The sequence below is a fragment of the Elgaria multicarinata genome, chromosome 8 (assembly GCF_023053635.1).
Source record: "Elgaria multicarinata webbii isolate HBS135686 ecotype San Diego chromosome 8, rElgMul1.1.pri, whole genome shotgun sequence".
Lineage (NCBI taxonomy): Eukaryota > Metazoa > Chordata > Lepidosauria > Squamata > Anguidae > Elgaria > Elgaria multicarinata.
The window spans coordinates 53,214,371-53,237,522 of NC_086178.1; the positions used below are offsets into that span (position 1 = coordinate 53,214,371).

The 23,152-nt window shown below is 41.0% G+C and overlaps 1 protein-coding gene across 5 annotated transcripts; it reads right to left on the reverse strand.

The window, feature by feature from the left end:
• Positions 1 to 28: 28 nt before the first annotated feature.
• IWS1 (interacts with SUPT6H, CTD assembly factor 1) lies at positions 29 to 17,164 on the reverse strand. 5 transcript variants are annotated; one of them, XM_063132415.1, is made up of 15 exons: positions 16,930 to 17,066; positions 15,118 to 15,236; positions 12,935 to 13,727; positions 10,862 to 11,054; positions 10,581 to 10,638; positions 10,181 to 10,275; positions 8,701 to 8,851; positions 7,358 to 7,440; positions 6,532 to 6,661; positions 6,067 to 6,184; positions 4,913 to 5,024; positions 3,731 to 3,787; positions 3,433 to 3,544; positions 2,483 to 2,643; positions 338 to 426 (listed from the first exon to the last, which is right to left on the reverse strand). In XM_063132415.1, exons 1-14 carry the CDS (start codon positions 16,961 to 16,963, stop codon positions 2,515 to 2,517), a joined length of 2,184 nt encoding a protein of 727 aa, XP_062988485.1. In that variant the 5' UTR covers positions 16,964 to 17,066; the 3' UTR covers positions 338 to 426; positions 2,483 to 2,514. The 5 variants fall into 5 exon arrangements, with proteins under 5 accessions (XP_062988488.1, XP_062988483.1, XP_062988484.1 ...); XM_063132416.1 differs by having other exon boundaries at positions 343 to 426; positions 2,492 to 2,643; XM_063132418.1 differs by lacking the exons at positions 2,483 to 2,643; positions 16,930 to 17,066 and adding an exon at positions 17,078 to 17,164 and having other exon boundaries at positions 29 to 426.
• Positions 17,165 to 23,152: the final 5,988 nt, after the last annotated feature.

A 23,152-nucleotide genomic window follows, 5' to 3' on the forward strand; every position in this document is an offset into this window, starting at 1 on the left:
TTATTTCACCAAGCGCCACACAACCCCACACATCAGAAAGAGATTTTAATGTCTGAGGTCTGTAGCAATACAAGGTTTCATCTGTACAAAGGACACAAAAGATCAAGGTTAAATACAATCATAATGAACAATGTTGTCGGGTTCATAACCCTCAGTCAACATGTATTACAACCAACCGAACCAACCATTTGAAGATACACTTTAAAAAACCCAAAGTTTGTTTTAAAAAATGTAGACATCTTCCGAGAGTCTATAGGTGCACTTCTTCCAACAGAATTCAAAGATGATTCTGGGTCACAACGGCATTTTATTGCCTTCGATGCTGATTTTCACAGCATGGGACGTTCTGCTTTTTTTCCTGATGTCTGTGAACTTCCGCATCTGTTTGTCTAGGCGACTGACTCCTTTCTTTGAGCTTGCCTGGAACTTAAAAGAGAATTTAGGCTTACTATTAGGAAGAGGCTGACATTCCAGTTTTGGTTTTTAGGACAAAACATGCAGGCCAAACTCTTCTAGCAGCTACTGTCCTTTAATACAAAAGCTGGTAAAGCCACAGGAGAATTCCAACAGCATATTCTCAAATGAAGAGCACCTACTACAACTACAGAAAGGAAAGCTTTGCTGTGAGAAAAAGAATATGCCATTTTACTTCTCACACACCAGAGAAGCACAGAATCTAGCATTCTTGTAATATGGAACTAACAGTCTAGCATCAGCTTTATGAACTATACATTTTACTCCAATACACCCCTTTCACATGAAATGTGAACTATCAGGGGGGGGGGAAACCCATTGAGTCACAGAAACACTGCCTATGTACAAGATTTAAGGCTTAGAGTGCAATCCTACGCAAGCTTAGAGAGAGAGAGAAAAATATCCTACAACTCCCAGCATGCCCCAGCCAGCCATGCTGGGAGTTGTTTAGACAGAAGAAAAGTCCTACATGGATAGGATTGTACCCTTAAGACAATAAATACCTGTGTACCCAGTTGCCAGCAAGTCCCCAAAGACAACAGTGCAATATATAGCCTACACAATTGAAAAGAGAATGGAGGAGAAAAGAACATTCATGAAGCTACCTTACTTCAAATCAGACCATCAGTTCATCTAGCTCATGATGGTCTATCTCAACCGGCAGCTACAACCCTTAGGTCTTTTCCCAGCACTTGTTACCCCAGATCCTTTGAATCAGAGGCACCAGGGATGTGCTGTGCCACTGAATTGTGGCCCCTCTCCCCAACAGCTGCATTGCTTTCTCCTGCTTCCCTTTTGAGTGCTCCAATACAAAAGCATTCATAACAATTCAGAACAGCCAGCTTTCTGTGCGGGTGCAACTCATCACTCTTCATGTCACAGGCCTATGACTACGTAAGTAGATATACTGGGGCTGTTTGGGCAACACTTTAAGCTATGGTTAGGCCACTAATTCCTTTGCAGCAAATGGTTAGTGAGTGCGTTTAAACTGTAGCCACCATGGTTAGGAATAGTTCCAATGACATGCTAAGCCATGTTTAGCTCAAAATGCTTAACCGTCATGGTTTAGTGTGTCATCTGAACAAGGTCTCTGATATTTATGGCACTGTGGCAGCTAAGCTGTATCACGCCACATATTAGCTTTGTTACCAATTAGGTTGTGGGGAGAGCATAGGTGACACACACACCCCCAGCCTTGCAAGCAAAAGTACCTTCCCTCGTGGAGCAGGATCTTTGGGTCTAGGATAAAGTATTCTGGCTGGATTTTTAGATTGTTTCTTTGGATAGGACAGTGACCTCTTAAAGTACAGGTGGCAAAGATGGTAGTTTCCTTTATAGTTTTTGCTTGAATTACTGTTAGCAGATGCATTTCTGAAGTTAAAGGGGATTCTCAGGATGGTGGACTACCAGAAAACTGCTGGGGTAGGCTTAATTCAAGTTCTGTGCAGAATATTTTGAAAATGCTCTTAATCCCCCTGGACTGTGTGAAAAATGCCGAGGCAGATCAAATCATTCTACTTCTCAAAGAGAAGTTAAACTTACTATAAATATATTACGCAGGCTAATTTATTTACCACAAGATGCTTGAAGTTAAACAGACAAGCTTGCATTATCCTTTTGCAGAACTGTGTTGAAAATTGTTCTCATTACAGAGAAATCACATTCAATATAAAATCCTCATACAGGGCAACCTACCTGCTATAGATGCCCCTGAAAAACTGATTTAAAAATTCTGTGAGTCCCTGATGGAGTAGTCCCGCTTTAAGACTCAAACCTTTCGAGTACATTTTTTGATACCCATTCACAGAACTTTTGGGGGACAGATAATCTTTGACAATGCAAGTTGGCCCTTTTGGTTCATTGTATATTAAGTGTTTAGTCCTGATTTACTGTGGGTCACAGTGCCAGGGAGAAAGTTTCCCAATGTGATAGTTAATGAATACATGCTACTTTGTAACACTGGCAACAGCTAAAGCACATACACTGTTCACACTGCCTTTGAGGATACCTCTCAGACCTGAGACAAGCAGAATTACAAGGCTATAAGGGCATCCTGTTGCCTTCAATGCTGAACTTGACAGCTCGATGAACTTTACTGAGTCGTTTCTGTTCAGCAAACCGCCTCTTGTGTTTTTCCAACCGATTAATACCTTTCTTAATAGTCCCGGGCTAGAAACAACATCTCAGTTAAGGGACGGACAACGGATAAGAACAGAAAATTATGATGCATTTGATGATGGCATTCCACTTGTCTTAGTTCACATACATAAAAAATATATGAATTAAACTCAAAGGGCAATATCCAATGTGTCACAAGCACTACAGTAAATTATACCGCATGAGCATAAGGAAGCTCTAGTGCAATGCCAATAGTGTGAGCTGGGAGAACAAGATTCTCTGGGGAAACTCGTCAAGACAGCTCAAGCTACTGGCATTGCGCTAGAGGTCCCTTAATCTAGTTTAACATAATTTACGTTAGCACACGTGCCACACTGTCTAAGGTGTATGAATGGACCTAATCTAGTTCCAAGTTCATGTTATGAACTGGAGCTGTGGGGATGAGGAAGGATCTTTTGATGGCACAATCCTCGGGGTGGGGTGGGGAGTACTTCAGAAAAATACTGTGGAATGAGTTAAGAGTGATATCAAGAAAGATCTCTTCCTACAAGTGGCCCAAGATCACTTAGAATCTAACACTGCTGATCCTTACTGCTACCACTAATTGATTTTCAGCTCTTTCCAATGAAGTTTTGAAATAAGAAACTGTGCTGGCTGGATTTTCAGATTGTCTTTGGGTAGGATAGCGACCTCTTATGGCATGTGCAATTCATGGATAGAAACAATGCTTGAAGTAAAGCAGCAATGATGACAGGCTCAACTGATTTCCATAATATCTAACCTAGTACTGGTACTTCAGAAAAATAAATAAATGCTTTCCCTCCACCCTCAGTCACTTACTCTGGAAGATTCCATTTCCACGTTCCACTTTGGTCTCACCACATAATCCTTGTTGGAGGGCATTGGAACTCTTGCACGAGCACAAAATCCTGGATCACCAGGCCTAAGAGCTCTGAGAAAATAAGATGCTCCTATGTAAAATGAGGTTGCTCAAGCATTAAGTCTCTCTCAAATTATTCCCTACTCATCTCCCCACTCTGCTCCTCCCATCCCACAAAGGTCAAAGCTTCTCTCCACTACAAGCCAGAGAATCAAACTCTAGAGATATCAAAATGGGGCTTCAAATAATAAGACTTACTTTTCCTCTCCAGTTAACACCTTCTCCAAGTCTCTGCGGGGCGTTTGACCACCAGAGCTGTAATGACAGATGAAAGATTTCTTATTGCAAAAGAATGAACCGCACCACCACAGTCTCTCTCCCACAAATCCAGAGAAACTAACAGTGCCTAATAAACTGCCTTTGGAGCAGCATATACACCCTTTACATTAAAGCGGCATATATAGCAACCCCCATCAAACAAGGGACAATTATCAACTGTAGAAGAGGAAATACTGGGGGAAGGGGGGAAGTTTGCAAACAGAAGGACTTTGATAAAATCAAAATTCTCCTTCAGCTAAAGTGCAAGTTTCAAAACATTCCTGGGAATGGAGTCCAAGGCACGAATGATAATTGGCCTAGGTTATTAAGTCAGCACGAAGAAAAATAGTTGCTTTTGGGGACAAAATGCTGAAAGACTATATTTATTTTATTTATTTATTTATTAAACTTATATACCGCTCCCATAGCCAGGGCTCTCTGGGCGGTTTACAGAAATTCTAAAATTGAGGTAAAAACAAGTATACAAAATATAAAACTCTAAAACACAAGACATACACAAAGCATTAAAAACTGATTAAAAACTAAACATGTGGGTAATTAGGATGTGCCGCCATATGCCTGGGCAAAGAGGAAAGTCTTAACCTGGCGCCGGAAAGATAGCAGCATTGACGCCAGGCAAGCCTCATCAGGGAGATCATTCCACAGTCTGGGGGCCACCACCGAAAAGGCCCTATCCCTTGTTGCCACACTCCGAGCCTCTCTCCGAGTAGGCACCCGGAGGAGGACCTTAGATGTTGAACGTAGTGACCGGGTATATTCACGTTGGGAGAGGCGTTCCGTCAGGTATTGTGGTCCCAAGCTGTGTAAGGCTTTATAGGTCAAAACCAGCACCTTGAATTGGGCTCGGAAACATACAGGCAGCCAGTGCAAGCGGACCAGAACAGGTGTTATATGGTCAAACCTTCTGGTTCCCGAAATCAATCTGGCTGCTGCATTTTGCACGAGCTGCAGCTTCCAAACCGTCTTCAAAGGCAGCCCTATGTAGAGCGCATTGCAGTAATCTAACTTGGAGGTTACCAGAGCATGGACAACTGAAGCCAGGTTATCCCTGCCTAGATAGTGGATATACACATACACACATACATACACACACACACTTACCTGCTCAAACGCCTTCGTTGTGGCATCTGCTCCAGATCTCTCTGTTCTCTTTCTTCTCTAGTCATTCCCTTGTAGTTTGATGTTAGACCAAAAATAGGCCGAGACCACTCATCTGTTGTTTTTTAAATTAAAACAAAAATAAGTAATGAAGTATGTGCAATAGCTGCGCGCACACATACGCAAAGCAACTAAACAGATCTTGTCCTACCCAGCAAGCAACTTTGCCACAGGCATCCACTTGTATTGCTTCACATTTAACACAGATTGACTTTGATATAGCACGTGATGGGCCACATGCTTCTACCATTTCTATTCAGGCACCAAACACAAGAGTCCTGGCTTACATTATAAAAAAACATTTCAAGCCCTAATGATCATGGAGCTAAATTTCAAACTGTGATAAATATGTGCACACACTGTAGCAACAGTTTAGCCTCTACTACAATCAAATCCAAATCTTTATTGTTTAGCTGAAGGCCATCACCGGTCATTCAATGATACAATAAAATGAGAGATACGCCATTCAAAACATAATTAAAACCTAACGCAATTCATTGCTGTGTCCAATATATATCCAGCATCTTATACAATGTTAAAAATTAGAACACATTATAGAGATGACTAATGGAAAAAAAATTAAGACACAAAATATATGCGTAAGACGTTTTAATTTCATGTGTTAAATAACTAATTATCATGAACAAACTGCCTGTGATATTTTGCTTCACAATATAATTTAAATTTACTACCTAAAACATAACATAGAGAAATATAAACCTCGGAAAATGTAAGACACTAGGATACTAAGGATACTCTGTACAGCACCATGTACGTTGATGGTGCTATATAAATAATAATAATACTAGAACAGAAAAGGGCATCTGGTTGCTATCAAGCCCAGCCCACATGCAACAGCACTGTACTTAGATTGGCATAAGTTTAAACATAACTGTATATCCTTTAATTGCAATATATTATAATGAAGTGAAAGAAAAGGAAATTAAGAGCTATACGAGCTTAAAAATAATAATACAGATTTCATTTATCATCAGAAACAGTCCTATATAAAGTTGCAGATTGTTGCATCACATTCACTTTTCAGCGGAAGAAAATGCTGATGAAAAGCAGAGGTCTGCATCACAAGATTTACTTACTAATTAGTTTCCCTGCCATGTCCTTATTGGGCCGTGACTCCTTAGGGTGTTTATAGAGATACATCACTGCTCGTCCAATCCCACTGTGCTTTAAGGTCTCTTGGCTCACGCTAGGCAACTAAAGAGACACAAACATAGAAAAGCATCACCTAGTAAAACCCCAGAATTGTAGATTGGGCTTTATAGTAGATACAAATGTTTCAGAAAAGAACAGCTTTCACCAACTTGGTGCTCTCCAGATTTGTTTGACTACATTTTCCAGCATCCCCAGCCAGCATTGCCTGTGTAGATAGCTGACTTAGGCATGCAAATGATGCTATCCCAGCCTGTATCCTCCCTGTGTCTGTCTGTGTGTATTTTCCTTCTCTAAACGTGTTGCCACCTTTGAGAGACTCATCACAATTTTTTAGGCTTGGACTTCCATATAAAGTAAGCTAACATTGCAAACTAGTATAAGGTGCTAACCTCTTGCAGAATTTTCAGAAGCTCTTCTCGAATTTTCAGTGCTGGAAGACTCCGGTCTGGGAGAGGAGAAAGCCACTCTTTAATAGCTGACATCACACCACTGTCAATGAAAGTTTCCTTCAGGTCCTGCCTAGAATGTAAATCTTAGTCTTAGAAATACTACACATTTAAATTAATCACAATTTAAACAGTAGAGCAAATATATTTAAGAGCAAGGTGAACTGCAGCAGCTTGCATCCAGGACTGAAACAAAGGTTTATTAGCATACACACGCCTCCCACAACCAGGAGATCTCCAGTTATGTTGGACTACATTAGAACTGTGCTAGATCAGACCTGCGGCTTATTTAGTCCAGCTTTCTGTTCCCACTGTGACCCACTATCTGCCTGTGGGAAACTCACAAGTGTGTGCAATAGCACCCTCCCGCTCATGTTCCCCAGCAATTGGTCTACCTAGACATGCTGCCTCTGATACTGAAGGTAGCATATAGCCATCAGGACTAATAGCCATTGATAGCCTTATCCTCCACAAATTTGGTCTGCTTTTCTTGAAACCTATGTATAACTCTCTCCCTTTCCCCCACCTTTTTTTTTTTTACAAATGGTATACTTGATGGAGGTGGGGGGAACGATATTTGTCTAATCCCTTTTTAAAGCCATCCAAATTAGTGGCCATCATTACATCTTGCTAGCAAATTCCATAGTTTAACTATGGCCTCTGTGAAGACATCCTTCCTTTTATCTGTTGTGAATCTCCCTGCTGCAACACATCAAGCCTTCCCTTTCCCAAGACTGTGTCAAAACATAATTAGAAGAACCTCACTTACTTTTTAAGGTGCATAACTACAGTTGGAAGCAAAGTCAGCTTCTTTAGCGCTGGTTTCTTCTGTGTATTCAACTGCCTGTCTTCCTGTGGGAGATTATAGTTGCAATGAAAAATAAGCAAAAAGAAACCAGAGCACTCAAAATCCCAATTCAGAAGACATACAAAGCAAAGTGATTTGATTACAAACCTCATGTAACAGAATTAAGAGGTTAACAAAACAAAAAAGTAGCAATTACATTTTTTGTAAATTCCACTGGCATTTTGGACTGCCTGATACCACAGCTTTAAGCAACAATATTAGAGCTTATCTGCATGTTATTTTTTTAACCTTGAAAACAGCACAATTATTTGATTATTATGTAGAGTCCAGCCATTAATTTTCACTGTAGCCATTTCATGGCTGGAGAAAACCTGACAGGGCCTATTCGTAACACAAGCAAAACATTTGCAAAGTTTTTTGTTTTTCTTTTGCAGAATTGGTTCTTACACCACTGATGTCATGTGAATGTATATATTCTGGCATTTGAGTAGGGCCATAGTGCAACAACAGTGCACGCAACTTCACAGCTCTCTTGCGGTGAGAGAATCTAGTCATTGCTAGATTGGGGCGCTTCAGCCAGTTGGCTGCTCCATCCATTGTCTCCACTCATCCTGCTATCACCCCATGCTCAACTTGGTGGAAGCCCTTCTGCTACTTAGCTCCTGCCTAACTATTTCCCTCTGTTCTCCCACATCCCAAGTCTATTCTTCTACTTGGAGACGGAGCTTCTATCTGTCAGCTATTATCCCTCTAATGCCCAGAATCCCTGCAGCCTTGCTGCTGTTCCCTTACCCTATTAACTTATATTTATTTATTTGTATGAATGCTTCCTTCTGCCATTCAGCTGCTGCCACTGCCACCACTTAATTGGTTCTGGCACCGTCACCCTACCCTACATGGGTTATTAAGACAGTTGGCTGCCATGTTGCCAATGCCTGCACCTGCTTCATTTCTACAATTCCCGTAGGATGGGAATAATGCAAGAGGGAGAACTTCGCAAGCAGTACTCGAGTGCTTTGAGAACCTCTTTTAAATGGATATTGTTGTTTTTATGCTTTTGATGGTTTTAAATTTGTTTTTAATGTTCACTGTATTTAACTTTTGTAAACTGCCCAGAGAACTTCGGCTATGGGGTGGTATATAAATGTAATAAATAAATAAAATAAATTCATTTACAGATAAGCATTTAGAAAATCATAACTTTCAGCTCTATTCCTTCAAACAAAACAGCTTTCCATAACCTAGAGCTGAAAATAATTACTTGTCAACCGAAGTCGCACGCGCTTTGAATACAAGGAACGCACCTCTGCTGCTTCATTCATCTTGACGATCATTGCACTGACCACATCGTCAGCATCGCTAATGAATGTTCCACCATCACGGTTGCGCCGGCGCTTGCCACTCATGCTCTTCTTGCGTTGTAACATCATGTCAAAATCTGACATGAAGTCCATACTGAAATGCAGAAAGTTTAAATCAAGTCAGCCTGGAATGGCCCACCTTACGGCCCAATGAATATGTGTATCGAGTCACTTAATTAATCAACATAGCTGCAACTCAAACACTTTATCTGCTTGCAAGGATTATAGTAATTTAGAGTGTGGAAAGGTATGCTACAGCCCTAAGAATACAATGGTACAAACCAAAGGCTTTGAGAACTATTGAATGCAGTGTTATGGCAATGCTGGGGAAAGCAGTGGCTTAATATAAGGTGGGATTTTAGCCATCTCCTGGAAGTGCATTGAGCAATAAGAACGCCTTTCAGAATCCTGAAGAGAAATAGTTCTAACAGCAAATCTGGAATGTCTTTAAAAGTCACAAAATTAAATAATTTGAGAGCTTAGTCAAGCTGGAGTTGCAGCACATTGGTTAAAATCCAAAGAGAACAGAAATATATATTCTTTTCATTAGTGCTCCTCTCTGTCTTACAAGGGAATTGTGGCTTGTAATTAAGTGTTAGGGACAGATTCAAATTACTGGCTTTTATACTTTCAAAGTGAGAATAGACATTGCTTCTTTGTCCCACTACTCTATAGGGCAATGTGGGAACTTTTGCACCCAATAGTCTAGTTTAGACAGCAAGGCTGCAATCTGGGAGCAAGTCCCATTTAACTCAATGGGGCTTATTTCTGAATAGACAGGATTGCACTGTGAAGGTTGTAACATATTGTAAACTAGGCTTCTACCATATCCTCTACCAGGAATAGCCCACTCCATCTAACTTATTTTTTTAGTGAGCTTGAGGAAAACATATGTGAAACTCAAATGCTAGCAAATTGCTTTGTGATTCTGGGTTGGTCTTAAATAAAGGTAGAGATAGGAAAAGAAACCTACTAATCTGGTCCTCTGCCAGAAACGTATGGATTTCAGAATTCTCTGGGGCATTGTGTAGGAATACGCGGAGACAGCTCTGTGGCCGTCTTGGCTGATATCTGGAATGGGTGGCAGGCTAAGGCTATAGGCAGGACTGCACCCTGTCACCCCCATTTTAGCCAGCCCAGCTCCTCTCACAAGAATGAGGAATTCTTAAGAATGAGAAGTGCTAATGCAGTCCTTTCTTTGAAGCTGTGTGTGGCTCTTGTTTTAAAATGTCTTCCAGTATGATTGGACTACGATTAGGGAGTCCCAACTTCAAATTGTGTGTCTGTGGGCGAGGGACAGAGACAGAGAGCTTCCTGGAAGAAAGGCAAGAAATGAAATTTAATACAATAGTTTTAAGAAATACTACATATTTCTAACACAAATCTAAATTGGCTTTATATAATAATCACAATTAAGACTCACTGTTTCCCTCTTTTGATATTGTCATCAGAGTCTGAATCATCTGCTGCTCCTTTCCTTTCTGCTTTCTCTTCCTCCAAATCCTCCTGGTTAAACCCCTTGAATGAAAGATAATACAAGTCAATGCATTTACAGATGACTTCTCTCTGCCACAGCATTTTAAAACCTTTTAATATTTCTCAAGATTCGTACAAGCATCCAGGCTGCCACTTTCAAGACCACTAAGGCTTTGTACATTGTAGTCAACAAATAGCAGGGCAGACAAAGTGGTCCAATTTAATGCAGCAGTAATATCATCTATCATATAAGGAGCCCACTATAGTTACAGAAACTTCAAAAGGAAAGGGGAATTGTAGAGGGGAGATGGAAAAGATAAGACTAAATAAGTTCACAACATACTTACTGTAAACTCCTCTTCTTCCTCATCTCCAGATTCTCCAAATATATCTGCAATAAGATTTCTGCAAAAAAAAGAAAAGAAAAAAAAGATTCTATTTATTTTTCTTATTCATTCCCTGTAGGGATTCTATCAATAGTACAGGCTTTTCCAGACAGAATGTCAGCATGCACCCTGCCTTCCCCTAGTCCATCAACCCTGTTCCCCATAGAAATATATATGTCCCAGCTATCCATTGTTGTTCCAGATCCTAAGTTTTTTTACTTTCACACTTGAAAAGGACTTACTCTTGCTCATTTCCTGATTCGCTATCGCTTCCAAACAGATCTTTCTCTTCTTTTTTCTTCCCATCATCAGCCTTGTCGTCATCTTCCTCCTCACTATCTGAATCTATGGGTTTCTTCTGCTTCTCGTATTTGTCTGTTGCAGCATCACTATCTGATTCATCACCATCTGAGATTATGCGTCCTTTTTTTGCAGCTGCCAACACAGATGAACAAATTAATACATGCCCATGGCTAACTAACTCCTAACTATCCTACGCTAACTTTACTGAGGCAAGTTATCCAGATATTGCTGTCAACCAGATATTTCATGACTTTCAGAATGATGCAGAATAGCAGAAGGTATGGGGGAGCAGAGTGCATTAATCCACTGGCTGGCCCAAAACTTTTACCTATTGGTCAGGATAGTATATTAATGAAATATTGTGGTATTTTTTCTAAAAAAAATAATTTTGGATTCAACTACCACTTATACTTTAGAAAGCTTACTTTAGACTCATGTATCACAAGTCATAATGCAATCAAGAACAAACTTAATATGCCTCTTTTATTTGGTGCCAAGAAAATGACACACACACAACTTTCCACTTTCTTCTGCGTAGTGGTATAGAAAGAGCTGGAACAGAAAGCACTAAAATGCCAGCACGAGGCCCACAGATCAAACTTCTCAGAGCCAAGCTGAAGGGGTAGCCATAGCACCTACTGTAGCTCCAAGGCCTTTCTCCCCCTCCACACTGAACACTTGGCCCAAGAAAACAGATGTTCAAGGCTGCCTCCAAGTTCTTGATCGATCCTAGTTTATAACAGGGGAGAGGTATAAATTCCAGGCACTAAACTGCCTTTGGTTCAGCCTTGGGAACTGAAATCTAGGATTTAAAGCCTTGAAAACTATGTTTTGTACGACTTTAAAAGACATTTTAAAAAGAATCCCAAACCTATGATCAGTCTTGGATATTCTGTAAATAAAATTGCTACTTGTTGGAATCAATTTGTTTTTGACACTTTTACAGAATCCATTCGCTTTTTGTAACCAATTAGCACGACCTTTGGCTAGTGTAAATATTACACGATATATGGCAAAGTTCCATTCATTTTCCAAATATATTTGGCTGACTTAGAATGAATATTGTTATCAGTAATGATGACCAGTTATGACAATGTGCGAAGCGGAAGTTTGGCATTGCTTTCACTTTGAAAACCACTTCTCCAGGTATGATAGCACCTCAGCAGAAACATCTCTACAAAGGGTTTTTAGTGGCTAATACTGCAGTAAATGAAACAAGCCACCCTAATGGAGCAGTGCTTCTTATATGAATGAGATTCCAGTGATACAAGTGAAAGCAGGTTTCTACAGAAGCCAGCAACGCTTTCAATAACAGAATGAGTGAAAGCTTTCCAGAATACAACATTATCAGTTTGGCAGTGTTAGTATTACTATATACTTTTCCAAGGGCTTCTATGTTTTACGAAGTTTGTTTCCCCCAGAAACTATCACAAAGTGATTCTGTTCAGATGACATGCTAAGCCATGGTGGTTAAGCATTTTAAGTTAAACATTATAGCTTAGCATGTTGTGTGAACCACGACTTAGCATGTCACGTGAACCATTCCTAACCATGGTGTTTACATAAACACAGTCTAAACATACTCACTAACCATTTGCTGCAAAAGAGTTAGCGGCCCAACCATGGCTTAGTATGTTGTCTGAATAGGCCCAATGTCACTGACATTGTTAACATATAATAGCCTTCCTCACACTAGTTGAATAAGTAATGTGTGATTTGGAAAAGGATAAAACGCCCCCTCCTCTGCATCACAACTTGAACATGCGGGGCCAGTTCACATATGCAAACTCATCACTTGGATGGATGGCGATGCAAGTGGTGACAAGCAGATGTGAATGAGCCATCACCAGATCAAGCTTCAGAGGCAAAATGTTTATATCATTTCAATGAAGTCAGTCTGTACATTCAGTTGGGAATAATCAAGTACTGAACAATCAATGCAATGCACATTGCATGAGAAATCATGCAATGCACATGCACTGTAAATTAATCCTAAATTATTATTTCCTTACGTGTTTTTTCATCATCCTCACTATCAGAGAGGATGGTAGCTTTCCTCTTCGCCGATTTTTCCTCTTCTTTCCCTTCGTCCTCATCACTGTCTATTTTCCGTTTTTTAGGGCTGTCTTCTTCCTCACTATCAGAGTCATGAAGTCTTTTTCCTATGGGATCGCTATCTGAAAGCTGAGCATCATTCTCTGTTTCCTCCTCTTTCTCATTTTCCCTGTTGCTGTCACCCGATTCTACCTTCGGTTTGTTACTGGGATCATCTTCAGTTTCAGAGTCACTGGGCTGAATCTTTGGCTCCTCATTTTCAGAGTCACTGGCAAGAGGCTTTGGAGCCATTTCATTCTCGGAGTCAGTATCATGATTTTTTGGAGGCTCTTCATTTTCTGAGTCACTGACTGGATGCTTTTGTGGCTCCTCATTTTCTAAGTCATCCGTATGGCCTTTAGGTGAACCCTCATTTTCAGAATCACTGGCCAAGCGTTTCTGAGGTTCCTCGTTTTCAGAATCACTCTCATGGCCTTTAGGAGGGTCCTCAGTCTCAGAATCACTAGCCAGATTATTTATAGCATCCTCATTCTCAGAGTCACTGGCATGGTGAATTGGATGATCCTCATTATCAGAGTCACTGTCTTTACTTCTATGAGCCCCTTCATTTTCTGAGTCACTGGCATTATGATTTGGGGCATCCTCATTTTCAGAATCACTATGTTTTTGCTGTGGAGTATCTTCATTTTCCGAGTCTGTCATGGGGTTTCCTCTAGTTTGTCTGTCATCTTCTCCATCACTAAGTTCGTTCTGCAAAAATAAAGGAATTCCAGGCAAGCCACAATAGGCAAGTTAAAGATGAACAAAGCAGGATTTTACCTGTATCCAAATTTATTTTTAGGCACTGTAGCTTGAAAACTTTACATTAACAAATCAGAATTACAATCCTATGCATATTTACTTAGAAGTACCGTGTCCAGTGGGGCTTACTCTCAGGTAAGTATATATGGGATTGCAGCCTCAAGTCTCTTTGCATCACTGCTATTGCTCCCATACAAAATTCAATCAAGTTTCTCAAAATGGTAATAGTAAATATAGGTATTGGATGTTGGCACACTGGTCTCTTCTCACTCTATGACTTAGGGAACATAAACAAATCTAATAAATGCACTACGTAGGAGTTGCCCTAATATTTGACTCCACTGGAAAGTGTCTGCTTGCACAAGAGCTTGTTGTACAAACACTAAAACTCCAATGCTTAAAAGCAACCCGTCAAATTGCCTATATACCTATAACCCATTCTTTATGAGAACTAAATTCAGCAAGTGAATTTTGCATTAGAACTATTAGAGATAGAAGCACCACTCTTCAGTTTAATTTATAATTCCCCCATGAGCACATACATATACAAGATGCCAGCAGGATTTCAGTAGTTGTATCCTGATTTTAACTTGCAACTCAAACATCTTAGATCCGAAATGCCAAGTGGTCTGGACACACTCTCTCATCCAGCTAGTTCTGTGCATGCAAGAATGCTCTGGGCTTGTATTCCCTGAGCAACAAACTCCATGCTGCACAGCAACCAATTTTTTGACACTGACAGGAGTTTCAAGGCAACTTGTGATATTGCAGGGAGCCTGTTGTTCAGAGAAAATAATTTTAAAACACCCTTAGGTTCATCTAAAGCAGCTCTTTGAATCACAGCTCATGCCTGCTAATTGAAATCATAAGCCTACATGAAGGAAGTAGAAAGAGATTAACTACGGCATCCTAATATTAAAACATCCTGGTCAAAGTACTTATTTTTGTGAATGACTATTTAGCCTCTTAAGTGAATTGCAACATGCAAACTGTAACTGTAGCAGTGGCTTGCATTGTTGCCTCATCAGATTAGCTTCTCATAGTTTCTGGGACATCTCAGACTGCAGTCCTACACACAGTTACTTGGAGAAAGCCTCACTAAACTCAAACAATCATGCTTACCAAAATATCCAAGTTCAAGGCCTCCCATACTCAGTAATTATCTTAAATATATTCTAGTCTACAAAGGCATTTCAATTTGTAATTCCTTGCTTCCTACTGAAGTGTTTGGGGTTGTTTTAAAGAGTCATGTTAACACCTGTATATTAAGTTCCAAGAAAAGCCTTTCTTCCTATATGCATAAACGCCACAGTCAATATTTTCCCATTTAATTCATGACTACCTCTGAATGTTGTCCTATGCTTCCATTCTCTGATCCAGAGTGCTGCTCATCTCCGTTATCCTCCATGTCCGATCCTGAATCACGCTCATCCTGTACTGGTGTGGCTCCACCATCATCTGCAACAGGTTGTTTTTAAATCAGAAAGACACTTAATAACAGCTTTCAACACTCAGAAACAACTAAATATTTTGATTACTACTAACAAAAATGGGACTTCTAAGTAGACATACAATGTCAGAATTATGAGGAATATTGGTAGTTGTGACCAACTTAAGTCTCATTATATCAATGCGACTAAGTCTGGATCCAACCCTCTATCTATAGGTATTTACACAGCTTTGGCTATTAGGCCGTATAGAAATTTAATAACTGAATGAAAACAATACAAACTGAATACTCTCAAAGGCTGATATTATTTTTTACATTCTTAAACAACGAAGACTAGGATGAAGATAAACAGCATACAAACAAGTGAAAAACTTACTGCTAAGAAAATATGAACACAGAATTAACATGCTCATCAAAAATAAATTAATAAGAGATGACAGTTTTCATGATACAAACACACTAAGGCAGGCTTCCATGCTATAACTAGTTATTATGTCAATCAGGGTCCTCTACAACCTAGGCAAATATGCAAATATGATATTGACCAAAGCAGCTCATCTCCAAAGAGATTTTAATAGCGTCTGATACACTTCTTAGAGATTTAAAGACTACATTAAGATGAAACCTTTCTGTAAGAATTTACCCAAGTAAATAGGTGCCAACAATTTTCAGAAATACCAAAGACTGCTCTAAGTTTCAGCAACTCTGGGCTGATCCTATCATTACATTTTATACTTTGGTATAAATGCTTAAATACAAAGTTCATGAGGCCTCTCATCATGGCCCCTTAAAATACCCAGAGGCAAGGGCTCAACCTTTTAGCAATTGCTACTTCAGAGTACTGTGACTGATATGTACCACTTTTTCTATGAAAGCTTTATGGAATGTATGCTCGGTTAACTGTGCCCAAGTACAAATAATAAATAAGAATAAACTCTCAGTACTGCTGCAAAGCAAGGATGCAAATGGGAGACAAGAGGGATGCTGCAGAGAGCCTTTAGTTCTGAAAGATGAAATTTTTGGCCCACATAATCATTTTCAGGATTCCACACATTATACCAGCTACCAATGCATGCTAAGTGGATGATCTTTGCAGATCACAAGCCAGATCAGCGCCGCGCCACCATAATGAGACAATTCCTATGCCATATGTGCAAAGGGGTCAAGCTGCTGGACAAATACAGGACCCTTATACTGCACTTTATAAGTGTTCATGTTCTTTGCCAGTTGGCAAGATCAGCAACGACAAAGCAAGGAGAAAATCAGTGGGCTCAAAGAAGTGGGCTCTCGCTCTGCCCCCAAACCACAAAGCACTTCACTAATTGAAGGGGAAGGAATCTGACGGAGCTCTCACCTCCTTGCTGTGGGGATCTATTCTGAGAGGCCTCAAAGTAAAGGTATGTAGTACAGACACACGATCCCCAAATATTTGTGGGTAAGCTTATACGCACGAGTTAGGAAGTTACAGTTACAGGCCATCAACTGCCTACTGCAAAAGACACATCCCCCATAGGGCCTAACGGCTATACTGCGCACCCACTTTTAGAATAAAAGGATCGTAACCGGACGCCTCCGGACAAGCACATGGGTTCCCCCATCTCATCGCACTACTCGCATCTAGGCCACACGTTCCCACGACCGCTCAGCCTATCAATCCCGTAAGCCAGGCTGAGCAGACCCTCCCGGCTCCTCCGACTGTACCTGACTGCTCCCCACCGAAATACTCCGTCTCCATAGCCCCGCCTCCCACTACTACCGGGCGACTAGCGGAGGGGGCGGGGCTCCGATTTTGGCGGCGGGGACCGGAGAGGGGCGCAGAAACCGGATCGAGGTAAGGGAGGGAAATCACCTTCCAGTTTCTAAGCCGGAAGCAACAGTGTCCACGGCCTTCCCATCCAGCCCCGCGACGTAGGAGGGAACTTCCGCAGCTCTGAAATGGCGCCACCCCTGAACTGAACTGAGAGGCAACTGCGCATGCGCCATTTACTAGTTAGGGCTATTGCGCGAGAGCGTTGAGGAAAGGTACTAGGAGACATAGAGACAATAATTTATAGAGTAACTCCACTCATGGTTTGGAGATTCCTGGTTATCTTAGACCCTATTTTTCCCCTTTAAAAAAACAAACAAACCGTGACAGCAACAATGGAAAAAAGGAGCACACAACAAATACAGGAGTTCCTGCTCTGTTTATCTCCGGATTTACTTAGTGTGAAAAATACGTTGGCTTTTAAAAATGTCTTACATATACTTCTATTTTTCTTCTAAGGAGCTCCAGAAAATATGCATGGTTCTTCCTTCCCCGTTTTATTTTCACAACTGTCGTGTAAGGTAGCTTAGGCAGAAACATATAACGAACTGGCTCATTCACTTAGCTGAATGGGGATTTGGGTTCTGGAGCCAGTCCTAATCTCTGTAACCACTTTACCTCAGTTCCTCTCACGTTTCGTTACTAAACATGCCTAAAATACCCAGCCGATGTCAATATAGTCCATAAGGTTCATATTGCGAAGAGGGCGGCGGGCGGGTTGGAGAAAGTGGCTTACGATAGTCCTACAGTGGAATCCACTGTTGTTAATAATGCCAGTTATAATTCAGCTTGGATGTGGTTGCAGAATAAATCACTCCCAGGCCGAATAATTCACAATTGTACCAAGAAACTTTGCTTCCTGTTGATTTGCATGCAGACGCAGCCCATTTTTTACACCTTTAAAACCCGCACCTTTTCCCAAATGAAAAAAGAACCTGAGTTAGAAAGAGCGTGAGCTTTACTGCTACCTTTAGATTGGAGGGGAAGCAAAGGCACCCAGATGCCCAATCACAGAGGCGCTAAATTAACCAAAAGTAAGAAAGACCCGAATTTCTCCATTGTTTTTCATGAGGACATCTCACTTCCACTCCAAAAGGGGAGGGGAAACAGGTTTTAAAAAAATACCCACCAGCTGATTGTGTCAGTCTACAAATTGTAAGTCTATGCTCAGAGCGACTAATGTAATGTCGCGCGGCTTGAGAACGAACGTAACGGCGCCAGATGGCTCGCGAGAGGTGGCCGGGCGGTGGGAGGTGGCCTTGTCCTTTCTGGGGCGGGAGGGGAGTTTTGAACGGTTCGTGGGCGGTGATGACTAATCCTCCGGCTGCTCTGTCTTATCTCGCTGAGCCTCACTTTGGCCGAAAAGTCTCCCAACGCAACTGGCCTCTCTACACGGTCTTGTGCCTGAGAAATGGAGCACGCCCTCGTAATCCCGCCCTTTTGGGCTCTGGTCTGGGCCTTTGCCTCGGAGAGGCACGACACGAGCTGTTCACGTTGCTAAACCTCGAAGTAGCGACCGTCAGGGTAGCAAGACCCAAGGAAACAACGTGAGGGGGTTTCCAGACCGTGGGGAGGCGGGGGCGCCTAGCGCTACCAACCAGGAGACATCGTATAGCAATTTCGTCTCCCCACCCAAGCCGGTTTTCTGCCTAAAAAAAGAGACAGAAGAACCTGGGGAAATTCTGAGTGGAAGACGAGAAGGACGTTTAGACACGGCTCTCGCCTCACCATCACCCCCGCACCCCACGTGTAGAATTTTAAAAATGAGGCAGGATGATGGTGCTATAAAAGCCTCGCCTGGAAACACACAAACACGCACAGAAACAAGAAAATGTTGGCGTGGGGGAAAGTCCATTTTCTTACAAAAAAAGAAAAAGGCCCAGGATAGAAAAGGTGTTGCTGTTTCCAATTTTTCTTACCCTCTCGCACCCACCCAGGCCTTCATACCTAGTTAAAAAAAGTCAACCTGATACTTTGCATATTGTTTCGGAAGAGAGCCTCGTTGCAACAAAAACGATAACAAAATTACAATGGGATGTTCCATTTCTAAGAGTGCAATCCTAACTCTCAGGTGTTTATTTATTTATTACATTTATATACCACCCCACAGCCGAAGCTCTATGGGCGGTTTACAACAATTGAGTGGTGGAGGAGTTTAGAATATAGTGAAGTTGCCCCTCTGCCAGTGGAGAGGATATTCCTGCTGGCAGTAAAATTGTGGGAGTTGGGATAAGCCAGTTTTGGATTTGCTGAGTCTTGAGCTGCTCTGTTTCCCCAATCCAAGCCTGTTGGTGACACCAGAATAGAGGAAGTGTTGGGCAAAAGGTGGGATACAAATAAATATAATAATAAATAATAACTGATTTCCCCTCATTATTAAAGCAATTTAAAATATAATGCTCCTCTAGCCTGCAAAGCTGAGTGAAACAGACCCTCTGGCCTTAGCTAGGTTTAAGGATTATCCCAGGCAAATGGAGGAGTAATCTCTGCCTGCTCCCGGGATCATCCCTGTGTGTCATTTGGATGCACAGGGATGATCTCGAGATATAGGCCTGGTCTAGCCATGGCCTCTGAGTCCAGGGCTGGCCCAAGATAGTTTGCTGCCTCAGGCAAAAGGGCTAGATGGTTCTTCCCCAATTCCATGTTCAGAAGTCATCTGGACTGCCTGTTCCCCAACAACTGAGTAAATAGATAACAGAAGCCTCCAGTATCAGAAGCAGTAAACTTATGTACACCAGTTACTGGAGGACATGGGTGGGAGGGTGCTGTTGTACTCATGCTTGTGGGTTTTCTATGAATAGGTGGTCGGCCACTATGAACAGAATGCAGGACTAGATGGGCCCTTGGTTTGATCCAGGATGGCTCTTACGACTGCAAAACTGGTGAAGAGATAGCTCCACCATACCTGAGGGTAGAAGGCCAGTTTAGGGGGTGCAAGTCAGGCATGTGGTAAGTGCAGTTATATCTTTCAAGAGAGGGAAATGGCTGGGGAGGGGTCAGTAGAAATAGCTTGGGGGCTGCTGCTCCCAGCATCTGCTGCCTGAATAGTTGCCTCACTCAGCCTGCAGAGCTTGGGATACAGTGGGATTTCTTCTACTCTGCTCCTTCCCAGCCACACTTAGGATTGCTGTGAAACAAATTTATTATTTACTCCCACCTAAGTATTCAGAGAAACTAACCTTAGAGCCCAACCCTATGTATGCTTAGTGAAGAGTTTCACTGAATTCAATGGAACTCTCAAGCAAGTATGTAGGATTCTAATAATGCAGTACAGTTCTATATGTGTTTACTTACAACGAAATCCCACTGAATTCCATGAGACTTGCTAGAGCTACACTACTACTTTATAGCAGTATTGAAGTGCACTGGTAACTGTTGGTGCACATTCCATATACCTCTTTCATAGTGTTTTCCTGCTTTTTATTCCACATTCATAATGATTTGACACAAGGTCTAGATCTGGCCTTTGCCCCAAATACATATATGTAATAAGGTAGTTGTAAACTTACCCACAGCTAAGCATCATTGAATACAATGGGATAGCTGAGTAAACATGCATAAGAGGACCATGCCATTAAAAAAGTTTTTAAAGTACAGATAATTTTCTGTCAAAAATCTATAACAAATTGAGGGGGGGGGGGAGAATTTTCAAAGCAAATGCCTTGTTGTTTCACAGTTTATCTGAGCTTGCCATTACTGAGTTGAGAAGAGTGGATTACTGGAGCAGTACTTATTACATAAACAAGTATTTATATGTTAATTCAAATATTTTTGTTCTACTTTTAGGCTCCACAGTGGAGCCCCCAACATGGTAATAAGTTTAATAAAAATATACCCTGAGTGGAAAATGAGTAATAAAAACTATGAAAGAAGAAAATATAAGCAAAGCAAAGTAACACCAATAACAAATAATAGACCGAAATCCTATTATATGGTTACTCAAAAGTAAATTCCACTATGTTCAATGGAGCTAATTCCAAGCTAAAGCGGTAGTCTTATACACATGTGAGAGTAGGTGCTTTTAAAGCCAGTGGGACTTCTGAGTAGACATGTATGGGATTGTGTGGTAAAAGTAGTAAATGACAATGACCATCGCAGTGACAAATGATGGACATGTTTTTTTTAAATTGCACCTAAGCCAAAAGTGTCTGAACAGGGTAGCCAAATTCCTCATTGCAAGATATTCCATGAGGATTCCAATGCCAAGAAAATCATGCCCGTCTTGCCCACCAGCTGCATCTCAAAAGTGGAACATGCAGTAGGGCATCCACTGAAGAAAGAAGTGTGCGTGCAGGTTCATGTGGATAGAAAGGCTACAGTTAGCACATCAACTGAACTTATATAAAAGCACTCCTGTCCCACAACTGCCAGTTGTTTATCCAAGAACAAGGCTGGGACATTCCCAACCTATGAACCTATGCAGAAGTAGTTGAATATCTATTTTCACATTGGCAGTTAGCATAGATCAAAATCTCTCTTTGCCACATCCATACCCACATCCATTAATCCTAGATAATGGTTCAGGGAATCTGAAAGGAGAGATTAAGCTGGTCATCATCAGCATCATACTAACTAAAACCACACTACAAATTTCTGAACGTTTCCCAGTGACTTCATGTAGATGTTAAACAGACCAAGGGAAAAGATGGAACAAATTCTCTCAAAGAACTCTCAGCACCTCCTTCTGTGACCTAGTCTATAGGAATGGCTGGAGCCACTCTAAAAGTGTATATCCAAGATCCATTCCCGCCAAGTGCCTCGAAAGGATACCATGCTGAAATCGTATGCCTTATATCCAAAACTCTTTGTGCTAAGTCATTATTGATTTGCTCATACATTTTTTAGAATACATCCTCAGTTCTGAAGGTGCTTCCCGAAAGAGATCTGCTAGTGCTACTAATCTTAATGCATTGTGCAGCAATACTGTCTGTTTTTCCTTAACAGAAAAAGACCCCAAAATGGTGGGAAAATATTGGAGGTTTAAGAAAAAATACAGAAGCAGTAGGAAAAAAATTGGGAGAACCATAAACAGAAGATGATGTCAGCTGGACCACCAGTAAAATTCTGTGAATGAAGCAGAGCTAGCCCTCTTATGGGGTGGGGTGAAGCCATCACCTCAGGAGGCTGCTACCACTTCCAGCAGGTGCTCCAGAGAGCCCTGCCAGCTCCTCTCCTGCCATGCCATTTGATGTGGTGGGAGAGTGGAGCCATAAGGGGTCTCCAGAGCAGGTGCCCACTTGGCGATGTGAGTGGGTGGTCTTGAAAGCCCTACTGGTCCCACTCTCCTGCTGTTGGGGGGTGGTGCGTGTGCTCCAGCAGGAGAGCTGGAATGAGGCAGACAATTGCACAATAAGAGCTTCATTTGGAAGCACACTTATCAGCCATTCTACCTGCAAAAACATAGTATTTAAAATCAAGTGAAGCATCAATGTTTAACACTAGTGTTTGCTCTGCTGAAAAACATACATATATATCCCACATTTTGTCCTTCTTAAGGATCCCAAGGTGGTTTACATAATCCTCTTCCTCTCCATTTTATCCTCACAACAACCACCCTGTGAACCATCCGGGGAGCTTCGGCTCTTGGGCAGTATAGAAATACAATAAATATAAACCCTGTGAGGTAGATTGAGCTGAGAAGAATGATAAAAAGAAATTTCTAAGCAGCCCATGAACTCCACATATAGTTTGGTCTGTAATGCTAAGTGAAAAATATGAATAGACGTTAAATTTATTTATTTATTTATTTATTTATTTATTTATTACATTTTTATACTGCCCATCAGCTGAAGCTTTCTGGGCAATGCACGATTAAAAACCATAAAATATAACAAATATAAATTTAAATCATTAAGAAGTTAAAAAGGCAATATAAAACCAGCTAAATTAAAAAACAGGGAAAGCCTGTGTAAAAAATGCATGTCATCCTCTGGGAATAATTTTATTTAAATTCAATATATTCCTTTTTTTATTTACTTTTTTCTTTTTCATACTTCTGGTTGACTTTCTTTTGGAAAATTATATATATATATATATATATATATATATATATATATGGGAATGTAAAGCAATGCCTGTATATAATTATTGGTGTCTTGTAAAGGGAAGTGCTTATTG

Excerpts from the sequence above, each read along its gene's own strand:
- IWS1 (XM_063132413.1), bottom strand. The coding sequence starts at position 16,963 with ATGGAGACGGAGTATTTCGGTGGGGAGCAGTCAG. Across the intron at positions 15,237-16,929 it reads TTTCGGTGGGGAGCAGTCAG|ATGATGGTGGAGCCACACCA; the intron begins GTACAGTCGGAG and ends AACCTGTTGCAG. Across the intron at positions 10,639-10,861 it reads GAATCAGGAAATGAGCAAGA|AAATCTTATTGCAGATATAT; the intron begins GTAAGTCCTTTT and ends TTTTTTTTGCAG.